This window comes from Vipera ursinii (genome assembly GCF_947247035.1).
Source record: "Vipera ursinii genome assembly, chromosome: 1".
Taxonomy (NCBI): Eukaryota; Metazoa; Chordata; class Lepidosauria; order Squamata; family Viperidae; genus Vipera; species Vipera ursinii.
Window position 1 is genome coordinate 305,019,545 of NC_139512.1, and position 13,693 is coordinate 305,033,237.

General features: G+C 38.3%; 1 protein-coding gene across 1 annotated transcript in view; it reads left to right on the plus strand.

Annotated features, from left to right (window-relative positions):
- Positions 1–13,693, plus strand: part of NVL (nuclear VCP like) — a 63,259-nt gene that overhangs the window by 16,340 nt on the left and 33,226 nt on the right. Inside the window, exons 12-17 of the mRNA XM_083351749.1 lie at positions 1,903–2,047; positions 3,375–3,645; positions 5,533–5,751; positions 7,802–7,906; positions 9,541–9,603; positions 11,535–11,654. Coding sequence (XP_083207875.1) covers positions 1,903–2,047; positions 3,375–3,645; positions 5,533–5,751; positions 7,802–7,906; positions 9,541–9,603; positions 11,535–11,654 — 923 coding nt within the window. The remainder of the gene's footprint in view (positions 1–1,902; positions 2,048–3,374; positions 3,646–5,532; positions 5,752–7,801; positions 7,907–9,540; positions 9,604–11,534; positions 11,655–13,693) is intronic.

A 13,693-nucleotide genomic window follows, 5' to 3' on the forward strand; every position in this document is an offset into this window, starting at 1 on the left:
TGCAACATCAAACATACATTTAGACCACAGGTCTGCAACCCGTGGCTCCGGAGCCACATGTGGCTCTTTCAGCCGTCTCCCGCGGCTCCCAGTCCTCTGCCATGTGCAGTCCAAAAAAAAAAAAGTGGGACTAAAAAAGTTCAACCAATCAATTCAAATATGCAGGGTAGGTGCATATCTCGCCTTGGCTCCACTCTTCAGTCAAACCCTGTTCTGCGCATGTACGCACATGCGCACACATTTTTTGCGGCTCCCAGTTTTTCCTTTTGTGAGGGAACCGGTTCCGAGTGGCTCTTTCACTGTTTCAGGTTGCTGACCCCTGATTTAGACAAATAAGAGAGTGAGTTTGGTCTGTTGGTTAAGACACTAGGCTAAAAACCAGGGGATTATGAGTTCTAGTTCCACTTTAGCCATGAACGTGTTAGCTGGGTCACTTTGGGCTAGTTATTCTTGCTCAGCCTACAATGTATATAAAATAAATAAATAAATAAATAAATAAAATGTCAGGTTCAGGCAATAAGCTGGCTGGTCAATTCTTGTCATACCCAATGGATCAGCGCTTGGATGAGCCAAAAGAATCAATCCCTGCAGTTGCAAGAAAATGCTGGGAAATTAAAAAAAACCATGTATTTAAACAAATGGTACTTAGGAAGATTTAGTATGTTAATAATTAAACAAAATCTTTCACTATAATTATTTGCATTCCTATATTAACACAGGATTCATCTGCCCCCGACCTCCGTTCATTCCGCCGGGACCTGAAGACCTGGCTCTTCGAGCTCTCTGGCCCAGGCTGAGAATTTTAATTTTAATTTTAATTGGGGTTTTTTTTTTACTTTTTCAGGGACTGTTGTAATTATTTTTAATTGTTTTTAACTTTTGTATTTCCTGTTTTAAATACCCTGTAAACCGCCCTGAGTCCTGCGGGAAAGGGCGGTATATAAATCCAATTAAATAAATAAAATAAAATAAATAAGTCCCAACCATATCTACCCTCAGACCTAGTGTTGTAATTCACAGAGCACCTCAAAAATGGCCCATTAAAATGATAGCAGAACTGGCAATATTCAATAGCATGTTTTTCAGCAGTTTTATTTATTTATTAAATTGATTTGTAGCCCATCTCACCACAGGGTGATTTTTTTTTAGTATTTTTAGGTTGATTTTTGAGATTTAAACCCCAGCAAGAAGAAGTCTGGGAAGGAAGTGATTATGAACCAAACAGGTGACTTGGTGGGATTAGCAGATGATGAGGGAAAGATTTGTGTATCAAGGGGAAGCTGGCAGAAAATAATTTGGCAGGCAAAAGCAAGGGACAGAATTGCCATCAAAGCCTTCCCTACCTCCAGAATTGGAACCTAGAGATGAGTATAAATAGAATGGTGCATGCAGATATTAAGCTTGCATTATAATCTGCAAATACATGCTGAGAGTTGCTCTGAGGCTGAAAGTTGTTTGACCAAAAAACACTAGCTTGTGGAAAGAGAAGGAGGGAGGCATCATTTAGAGTGGAAATATTAGACAATTAATTGGCCGTAAATCATATTTGCAAAGCTCAGCTAGAAATAAAAACTTGAATAAAATGGGGGGAAACCCTGAACCTCTTTTTTTACTGTCCATTCAAATCAAGATCCCTAAGACCAAGGTCCCATATGCAGGCACACTGTGGTAGTTTGAATCCTGCAAATGTCTCTGTATACTTTAAATTTTGTCCAACACTATGTTTGCTTACTTTCACACATCAGTGAGCAATAGCACATGTGCTACTCAGCATAGATATTAAAATGTCTGTCCTCTTGGGTGTGCCATGTGAATAGTTTTGCTGTGGTATTATTATAGTTTTGGTAACACAACATCCACTCTTTCATTCATTCCTGTTTGCTTCTTTGCTTCCTCTTTCAGACTTGAATACATTGACCACAGCAGCTCAGGTCCTTGTTATTGGAGCAACCAACAGGCCAGATTCACTGGATCCAGCCCTGAGACGTGCAGGAAGATTTGACCGAGAAATTTGTCTGGGGATTCCAGATGAAACAGCAAGAGAAAAGTCAGTCAGTTTTCTTTTTTAATTTGCAAATTATAATGCAAAGTCATTTGAAGTCCTAAGATTCTCTTGGATAGATTTTTAACAAGGGAAGGTTAGAGGACTTAACTACTGTTTGAGTAATAAATACTGTTGCAGTATCAAAAGAAGCTCATGGAAACTGTGAAGCTGCCTGTTATATAGATGTCAAAGTCATAACTGGCGTTTGCAGAGCTAGCAGCAAAATCTTTAATAGAAAAATGAAAGATTTTATTTACATTAGGTAGGCTTATGTGGGTTCCTTTATCTCTTTCAAGAATGTATTTCTTTTATATTCCAAAAAGTGAGAAGGTTTGAACTAGTTAACCTTCTTCTTCCCAAAGTGAGCTCTTCTGCTATCTAATAATTGCAATAATGTTCGAGGGAAAAGCTTCCTATTGCCTGATTGGGAAATGAAGTTTCCACATCTGTCATCTTAAAGAACAAGTAGCACATTTCACCTTGAGCGTAGTTGACATGGGCATTTGATTACTAATAGATTTTTTTCCACAAGAGGAAGGCACTCAGTTCTAAGGAACTTATAATTTATTCAGTTATAAATAAAAATGACTGCATGATAAAGCCTGGTTATCTCAGCAAGTAATGAAAGTAAGTTTGAAGGAAGTTAACTTTTATGTGTTGGCTGTCGTATACAGGTAGTCCTTGACTTGCAACCGTTCATGTAGTGACCATTTGAAATTACAACAGCACTGAAAAAAGAGACGAGCAGTTTTCACACTGGTTGCAGCATCCCCCTGGTCATGTGATCAAAATTTGGGCACTTGGCAACTGCCATGTATATTATGCCAGTTGCAGTGTTTCAGGGTCATGCGATCACCATTTGCAACCTTCCCAGATGACTTGTGACATGCAAAGTCAATGGGGGAAGTCAGATTCACTTAACAACTATGGCAAAAAGTTCATAACATGGGGCAAAGCTCTCTGAACCACTGCTATGCTTAGAAACAGAAATTTTGGTTTCAATTCTGGCCATACATTGAGAACTACCAGTAGTCAGAATTGTTTCAGCATAGATATTTAAATGCTTCTAATGTTTTCTAAATATTGTCTCAACATAGAATTAGAAATATTTCTAATATTTTGAACACTCCATATCTTAATCTTTTCACAGATTATGCCATTTGAGGGTTGGGGAGGGCTAAACAGAAATGGTTTCATCAAGTTCTTTCTTTTGGAAGGTGATTCGAAATAAATTATTAAAACAATATTTAATATGTTTAATTAATTAAATAATCTGGGATTTTTGGATATACGTTCAGCTGCAAAATCATCTTCATTTTCTTTTCACCAGAATTCTGAAGACGTTGTGTCGAAAGCTTCGACTTCAAGAATCTTTTGATTTTAGACATTTGGCTCATATGACACCAGGCTACGTTGGGGCTGACCTTATGGCCCTTTGCCGTGAGGCGGCAATGTGCACAGTTAACAGAGTCCTTGTTAAACTAAACGGGAAGAAATGTGAAGTTACGAAAAATGAAGAAGTAGCACCTGAACAAGACATGCAAAGGAGAACAGAAGAAAATGTGAAAGAGGATGCTGAAGAACCAGATCTTCCTACTAAAGTATATATTTCATATGTAGCTTATTGTATCTGTTTGTTCCATGCTTGGGTATATAAAAGAGGGGATTTTCCTAGAAGAAAATTGTATATATTAACTGCAGATATATTAAAAATGAAAATAAAAATGTATAACTAAACATAGCATTTGAGCCAGCTTAGTGTAGTAGTTTAGGTATCAGGCCAGAAAATGGGAAAGTTAGATGCAAGTCCACCTGGGTGGCCTTGAACCAGTCACTCTGCCTCAGCCCTAAGAAGGGGACAATGGCAAACTATTTCCAAAATCTTGCCAAGAAAAATGCAGTAACTAGTCCAGGCAGTTGCCAGGACTCAACGTGAAGGCATCTGAAGAGGAGCCATGAAATAGGAGTATGAACCTTTTATTAATGCTTAATCTCTCTGGCGTTCAATATCATTGAACATGTTATGTAGGGATGGCCAACTATGGCAACATTATGACCCATGGACCTCAACTCCCAGAATTCCTGAGCCGGCATGGGAGTTGAAGTCCACAGGTCATAAAATTGCCATAATTGCCCACCCCTGATGTTATGACTGCCTCCTCCTGACTTAAGGATGGGGAGCAGTGAATGCACTGGTTCTCCTCCACTCCAAAAAGTTACTTCCAATCATTGGGAATAATGGTGGAGAGAATGTGCTCTAGGCTCCTCAGTTATAGGATACCACAAGGATTGATGTTATCCCCACTCGTGTTGAATATCTACATGAAACTGGTGGATGAAATCATCTAGTTTATTTATTATCTAGTCTATGAAATAGGTTCTATGAAAATTATCTGTCAAAAGATGAGAATCATCATCAGCATACTGGTGACATACACAATACTATCTCAGTCTCAGGCCAGGCAATAATGCCATCCAGTACTTGGATGCAGTTTGGTGTAGATGGCAAAGAACTGGCTAAAGCATCATCCCAGTAAAACAGAATCATTCTAGACTGATAAACCATATGATTCCAGAGAGATTCTATAGTTCAGGATGGAGTCACACTCCCCGTGCTGAGTGGTCTTGAAACTTGGGAGTCCTCTTCGACTCACAGCTACCGCTCAAGGTACAACTAACAGCAACGGCCAGGGGACCTTGATACGTCTTCCTCTAGTGCAGACATGTCAAACACAAGGCCCGGGGGCCGGATGCGGCCCGCGAAGTGGTTTCATGCGGCCCGCGAAGCCATCCTGGAAACAGTGAGGGAACGGCCCCCACTGCCTTGGCCCTGGCCCAGAGACCCTCCTTCTGCCAGAGACCCTCAGATCTGTCCCACTCCTGCCCAGGCCCCCATAGGCACCCTTGATGCGAATGATGTAGAGCTGGCCACGCCCACCCAGTAGGCCATACGCACTCTAGCCACGCCCACCCAGTAGGCCATGCCCACCCAGGCCATACCCACCCGGCCCCCTGAGGGCAACCACAATGCTGATGCGGCCATCAATGAAATTGAGTTTGACACCCCTGCTCTAGTGCACCAGTTCTGACCACTATTGGAATGAAAGAAGTTTGGGTTATTAAATGTCCCTGTCACATGTAAGAGGAAATCTCCAGAAAATTTTTAAAAAGAGGATTAGTGGGCATTATGTAATGGAAAGAGAAAAATGTTCCTATTCCACTAAAGGCAATTACTTACCAGTATTTTATTTTATTTTATTTTAACATCACAATATTCCTACAATCTGTTAATCTGATAAAGAAATCAATAAAAAAACAAAGATTATCTTGAAAAATCCATAATAGCTGTCATTACTGTAAGCGTTTTAAAATGCCTTGCCTTTGGACTCCAGATTTTTATCGGTAAACTTAAGGGTCTGCTTCTTTTTATCCCCAGTCTAAATCCAGTTTTGTTTTATCTTCCTCCTCCTCTAACCTCTCTTCTTTAGGATGAATTGCAAAGATTGCTCCAGTTGCTGAAGGCACCAGATCCCCTGGGGGAGGCTCAGCTGCAGATGCTGTGCATTGAGCTGAACGATTTCACTGTTGCTCTCTCTTCAGTGCAACCTTCTGCAAAGAGAGAAGGCTTTGTCACTGTTCCTGATGTGACGTGGGCAGATATTGGAGCCCTGGAAGAGGTTCGGGAGGAGCTGACCATGGCTATATTGGTACGGGTGGATGGTTTCACCAAATGTTGATGTACTCTATATGTGGTGGTCCTCGCTTTCTGAAATGAACTATGGGAGGCTTCCAGCCACTCTGAATTAAAGGCATGTAGTGCTTTTTGCATAAAAGGATGTGCAAGGAAATCAGCTCTGCTTTGATTTACAAAGTTAGCCGCAAACTAAATTGCTTATTATTGCTCCATTTTGAAAGGGATGGTTATTCCTGTTAGTTTTAGTATTTAGTATCAGAGGACTTTTGGTCCATTGTTGGTATAATGAAGGTATTAATCCAAGGAAAGTAAATAATGTCTAAAAATGATGGCGTTGGTTGATGGTGAGAATGGTTCCAAAGGAGCTCAATTTGATTGATGAAAGAATACTAAATAAGGTTCGTGGTTATAAATAGCCATATAATAGATAGTCTGAAAGATCCTAAAATAAGGTTTACACTTCAAATTCCTAGATAAAGTGAGCCATGTTCAACTGGCATCCTAAAGAGTCGCAGGAGGAAAATCCTATTCCTGGCTATGGCACCACAAGCTGAACTCAAGTTGGCTGTTATCAGGGGAGCAAATCATTTAATTAAAGAACATTTAAATACTTACAATTTAATCAGCGTCAATACATTGAATTGGGCCAGTATAGAGCTTACAGAACTGGTGCTATGTGATCCCATTTATCTTCCCTTTTTAACAGTTGAGGAACTACATTCTGCACCAGGTGCAGTTTCTAAACCATTTTCAAGAGTAAACCCACATACTGTAGATATTTTTTTTTGCAGTAATCCAATTAGGGTACGAAACACAGAAGCTATGCTGTCTTTGTCCCATCAGCGTTCCAGCTGCCACAAAGCTGGGTGTAGGACTTCCTTGTTAATGAGTATATCTTGGTCTTTACTAATGAATGGAAACCAAAGAGAGCTACTGAGCTATGAACCTTGCTTATATTGACTTGGTAGCAGCTAACAGAAAAATATATATATACAGAAAATTCTACTTGCTTCTTACCCAGCCAGTTCTGTAAATAATTGTCATAAATAGTGACCAATATGTTTTCCACTCAATAAAAGCCAGATAATAATATCTCAAGGTTCATTACATTCTGGTTTTTAACCCCACCTTAACAAGATAGATGCCAAACCGGACCTTAATCCGAGTTGGCTTGCCTTCCCACAACATAAGAATAGTTGTGCATACTGTGTACCTACTTTAGGTAGGCTTTTTAAAGAGAATGATATCTTCAGTCATTTGGGAACAGCATATTAGTCTTGAATTGGACTGGTTTCCCTTCCCCCACCTCCCTATTTAACATTATGTCTGAATTACAGGAAATGTTGCAACCAAGTTAACTTCTGAACTCCATTTGGTAATTTAAGCAGGACTGCCATCTTTTGCAATTTATTGTAAAATCTTATTGTGTTTTAAAAATTGACTTCATTCCAATTAAAGCAAGTCCTTGTCTTACATCCATTTGTTCAGTGAATGTTCAGAGTTATCGTGGTGCTGCAAAAATGGACATACAGCTGGTCCTCAAAGTTCTAGTGATCACAGCATCTTTGTGGTCACATGATCACCATCTGCATCTTCCCTGCCAGCTTCCAGTAAGCAAAGTCAATGGAGAAGCTGGCAGGGAAGGTTGCAAGTTATTTCAAATAAGTTGCTCCTGATGCTTCTTTTCCCACCCACAGCACCACCAGCCCGCCCTGCTGTGGCTTTCACTAGTCCTGCCAAGGGCTCCTCAGATCTGTGCTTGGCTTCTATTAGCCTTCCCAATGCCTCCCCAGACCCACAGACAGCTTCCTCCAATCTTCCTCTGCTCCGCCATGCTCTTTCCCTCTCTTTCCCCTTAACAACCTGTGTGTCCTGCCCTTACAACCGCAATCAGGACTGCTGAGATTGTCATCACTGAACTGGTGTGATAGTGCGACATTGCACTTTTCAGCTGTGTCATTTAACAATAGCATTCCTGGTCCCAATTGCTATCGTAATTCGCGGACTGCCTGACTGCTAATAGCAGAAGAAAACTAATGTATGTAAGGTGCTTTTTTAAACAGGCACCTGTGAGGAATCCTGAACAATTCCGATCCCTTGGACTTCTAGCTCCAGCTGGGGTGCTGCTTGCTGGTCCTCCTGGATGTGGCAAAACACTGCTTGCGAAGGTAATTTTGGCCGCTTATTTGCTCAGAGAATTCTGACACTTAAGGATCACTTTTCCCACCAATCTGACTACATCTGGTTGCTGACGTTTAGAATCTTGGACCTCAATTCATTAAGGAATTTTTCCCCAGTGATAACCTGATTGACCAGTCCTTCAATTTGCATTCATCTTGACTGTGTTTATTTTATCCCAAACAGCAAAGCATTTATCAGCATCCAAAGAAACTTCCATGTCTTTATTCAAATTAAATTTAATTACTGGAAAAATAGCACATGGAATAAAAATATCTAAGTAATTAAATTCAGGATATATATTAATGCATTAATATATAATTCTTTGTTTTTCAGTATCATTTCTAACTTAGACTGATAAACAGAGTATTCCACAACTCATCCAATGCATTAAGCAAATGTGTCAAGACCAGAAACAAAGTACTCTCTGAAGTTCAGAAATAGACAATTAGATGTCATCAACATATAATGCTAAATTATATTCTAATGAATTGTGAGGAAAAACTACAGATATTATGATTTTATCTAACAGCAGAGTCTGAATGTTCTAAAGATGTATCAAAGGACAAAAAGGATGTTCTTCTGTAGTATTTTATAGGGTAAAAAGATTTTAAAAATTGACAATTTTTTGTTTGGGAGCCACATTCAAAATCTTTTTGAGAAATCCACATTTAATTAAGGTAGCTCACATATATTGCTTACAGAATTATCAATAGATTTTTCTGAATCAAAAATATTACACATGCTAAATTCAATTTGGTCTTTTCTGTCTTTATATAAATCAGTCACATTCACTGTGATCTTCAATTATTTTGAGTATGTTTATAATTTCCTGGATTTGTATTCTCTGTACTATAATTTTTTTAAAAAAATGTTTGAGAAAGCAAGTGTTGCATCATGGTGGTAGTATAAAGATATCGTATGGATTTTCATAGATAAAAGGCATATTTGTAAGATGATGATGTTGATGATTATGATATGAAGAAATAGTAGTCCACTTAATTAGCTGCTGCAAGAAGATTGCACGGAGTAGTTATAAACAGCAGAAAGTAGCAATTTGAGAAAGTAGCAACAATGGTGGACTGGTATATCAGCAAGAATTACTATTAACCTGCAAGCAAGTAATGGTAGAACCACAAAATAGACAGTTGTAAAAAATGAAGAAGCTAAGGTGTTCTGGAACTTCAGAATTCAAACAGACAAGCACCTGCTCCATTACACCCCAGACTGAACAATTGTTGATAAGATAGAAAAAAGTTTGGATAGCAGACATGGTAGTATTAGGAGACAGCAAAATAGAAGAGAAAGAATTGAAGACAATCACAAAATACAAATGCCTACAAATAAAACAACTATGGCAAAGATAGCACCAATAGTGATAGGTGCCTTGGGTGCAATCCAAAAACATCTGGAGCACCACTTGAACACCATCAAATCAGTTGCAAAGGGCAGCTTTACTCAGAACAGCCTATATCCTGCGCCAGTATCTTTAAAACCATCAAACAAGAACATCAGCCTATCTCAGCTCCTTGGGAAGAATTCAGTACGTAGATAAAAATGTGACACCTGGTCTAAACATCTGCAAGCAACCATAATATATAGTAACTAAATTATTTTTTACTAGGCTGTGGCAAATGAATCTGGACTGAACTTCATTTCAGTGAAAGGCCCTGAACTATTGAATATGGTGAGTTTTTTCCTAGTTTGCTTGGTGACCACTATCTTTTAGGTTTAACTGAACTACATAACTGAGCTATATCCATATAATGAAAATGATTGTGGCATACATATTTATTGACCACACATTTCCTTTTACAGTACAGATAGTTCTAAAATTACAACAGCAATTGGGACTGGAATTGCCATCACTAAGCGGTCACATGACCGCATCACTTAATCCAAGCAGTTGACGTAACTCTAGAGGTGCAGGTCATTAAGGGGGGATTGGTGGGGTTTTTACTATCATTTTATTGGGGTTTTATTAATGTATTTATTGTTTTTTATGGGCATGTATTTAATTACTTTTTAATTTTTGTAGCTTTGTGTTTTATTCTTGCCCTGTACACCGCCCTGAGTCCTTCGGGAGAAGGGCGGTATAGAAATATTAATAAATTAAATTAAGCAGAAAGTGGAAGGATCCCAGGAAAGTGCAGGCTGCCACAAGGGCAAGGAAACATAGGCCATGCATGAGCTGAGGGTGTGTGTGTGGTGTGTGGTTTAAACTCAGAAAGACTGGAAAAGAGCGTGGTGCGTGCGTGTGTATATGTGACCACAAAAAGGCCAAGGAAAGAATGGTAATGTGAGCAAAGAAAGGCCAGAATGGGTGAAAACTTATCCAAGTGACCTTCCCTGTCAGCTTCCCTATAGACTTTGCTTATAGGAAGCAGGCAGGGAAGCCCATAAATAGAATCGTGTGATTGTAGAACAGGGCAGCTGGTTGTAAATACAAGCTGGTTACTAACCAGTCAACTTTCATTCACATGACCACAAGCCCATGTAATGGTCATAACTTCAGGGACCAGGGCTCAGTCCCTTCATTCAGCACCAACATAACTTTGAATGGTCACTGAACAAATACAGGTTCATAAGTCTTGGCAGTTGTTAAATAGGTTAAATAGGTCATCATATGACCATGCTGAATTTTACAATGTTTTTTGCAACGGTCATTAAGCAAGGATGGTGGTTTGTAAGTGAACCCATTTTCTCCAGTGGGTGCTTTTTTGTCAGAAATCAAAAGTGAACACTAGAAACTAGCAAAAAAAATGCTGAAAATGAAATTCATATGACTTCAGGACACTGCAAATGGCCATAAACGCAAGCCAGTTACTAAGTGCCCCAAATGTGATCACATCACCGGGGTGTGTGCATGTGTTGCAGCTGTTGGAACTTGGAAATCAGGTTGTCAGTAGCTCTTGGGAAGTCTGTCATAATTCAAATGGTTGCTAAGAGACTTGTCACTAACTGAGGACTGCTTGTAAGCAGAATTACAGAAAGTACAAGAAAAAAGTAGATCTAGCAAGGCAAAGAAGTCAAAGACAGGCAATAAGAGAAAATGAAAGGAAATCTAATTAAATATGGCTTGCTTAGTACATTTATTAGAGAAGGAACTGACAAATTGAATTTGGTCATTCCATCTTGTCTCGGTTCTATAAATTTATACTCATTGGCAGATGGTAATTGTGGATAGAAAACTGTACAATTTCAAAACTTTTGTATCTGGTCATGGCAGAATCCTAAGCATGAATTAATTTGTGACCTAGATCAGAGGTCCCCAACCTTGGCAACTTTAAGACTTGTGCACTTCAACTCCCAGAATTCCCAAGCCATCCAAGTCCACAAGTCTTAAAGTTGCCAAGGTTGGAGACCCCTTGACCTAGATCAGGGGTGTCAAACTGCCGGACCATGGGCCAGACGCGTCATCTGGAAACTGCGCCCACCCCATTGCTGGCAATGGCAAAACCATCCCGATAATGTTGCACGACGTCATATGACACCGTGAGTTTGACATGTCTGACCTAGATGAATTCCTCTGAACAATCCAACTTCTTATTAAATAAGATTGCAAAAATAAGATTCTACAGAATTTTATAGTAATTTTCTTTTTCTTCCTGCTTCTAGTACGTGGGGGAAAGTGAACGTGCTGTCCGTCAGGTTTTCCAGCGTGCAAGAAATTCAGCACCTTGTGTCATATTCTTTGATGAAGTGGATGCTTTATGCCCTCGGAGATCAGACCGTGAAGTGAGTCTCTAAAACATTCCCCCAGAGATATTTAACTAAGATGAGATACAGGTTGCATGTATATATATCAATTTGTTATTCTGTATGTTTTCAGAGAAGCCCTGTGATGTAAATTAAAACTAGCACTGTACAGATGCCACATCTAGATGGAAAGATAGGGATTAATAAATGTTGTATGCTGCAATAGAATTTCAACCTAGTTTTGCAGACGTGCCTTATATTACCACAGCTAAGTGATTGCTTGAGGTTTAAAGGTGATTCTGGAAAAAGAAAGCAAACATCAGCCATGTGGGGTTCTGGTTTAGGCATTCTTACAGCAGTAATTACATACATACACCTGTGTGTGTGTCTGTGTGTGTGTGCATGTATGTGTGTTCCCTTTCCCCCACGTACTAGTGTTTCATGGTTTTATTGTTGATGTGTGTAGACATGCACACACAAATACAAATACACATCAACAATAAAAACCATGAAACACTAGCATAAAAATCAACAAATCTGAAGAATTAGAAATTCACTTGTTTTGTGAGATGGGTGGCTATAAGAAATTTCATAAACTGCTTTTCCAGTTGGAATTGAAATGTAACCCTGCATATCCAAATCCATTAATGGTAATTCTGCTATACAATCCTTTTGTTCTTTAGAATTTCATGGTATGATAAATTAGAAATGGTTATATTTTGGTTTTTTTGTTTGTTTGTTTGTTTTGAATGATCAAAGGTCAATAGGAAATTAGGGAATAGGATATGAACGTTCCAGGGGTTTTCTTTTAAATCCATGGTTGTCATTTTTTTTAAACAAGTTTTATTAATTTTCCAATTTTACATCAAAATATCAAGATATTTAAAAAGCAACTTGATTGGGTAATCAATAGTCCAATAACAAAATCATTTGTACATATCTCAGGTTAGATCAAGAATTCCCTCTCTGTTTCCCATAATTACTATATCGCAATCAAGTTAATATATTTCTAGTTATAACACAATCAATTAAAATATTTATCAGTATATTTTTACTTATAATTATCATGTCCTGTTTTTAAATTTTTACCAATTTTCAATTACAGTGCTCCAATTTAGCCTTTAAGATCCATAGTATTTAACTTTCGGGTGACCCAAATTTCCCCTATTTCATTACATAATAGTTGTCATATCTAACATACACATATTGCTTAGTTAAATACATTCTTATTTATTTCACAAATATATTTCACAAATATATTTCACAAATATATTCTATTTGTCATCCTAGTACCTCATCACTTACTAATAAAATATCCTTTATTGTCTCAATCCAACTTCCATATTATAATTCAAAACTATATTCTAATAGCTAATTTTCATTTCCCTTGTCAATCTAAATCCGAAATATTAAATTGAATAATATCTTTTAAAGTCTCACCTTAGCCCATTAAGTAAAATTTTAGGCTTTTCCATTATAGATTTTAAAAAACCCATTTTTTAAGTCTAACTGGCTTTTTTTGTGTGCCAAGCAGGCTTCCATACCACACCCTTTAAATCCTCAAATGGATCTCCCTTCATTCCTACACATGTTATTTGAATCGAGGGAGACCATGCAGTTGTCAATTTTTCAAAGGAAGTGGCCCCTTTGTAATCATTGAGTTGTTGCTCTAATAGTTCAAATCTCCATTTTTGGATCAGTATATTTGTCATCAGTTCAGTCTGGTCTTCTTCCGGTTTCATCTTGCTTGGGTAAGAGGTGATGTCCAGTGTTGTAGTTGTTGTTTGGTTTAAGTTTTCAGTATGCTGTACTTGTAAGTCTTTAAGACACTTCATCTTAGTGTTGTTTTCTTCAGCTTGTGTTGTTTTTTGAGTTGTAGCTTCTATAGTTGAAATCGAGGTTTGGCTATCAAAGTTCTCAGTAGATTGTACTTGTTGTTCTTTAAAGTCCTCTGTCTTAATATTAATTTCTTCCTCTTCTGTTGCTTTTTGGATTGTAAGTTCATCAGTTGAAATCAGGGCTTCATTTTGTAAATTTAGGCTGGCACCTTTGACTTTCAGTCTGGAGTTCATTAGCTC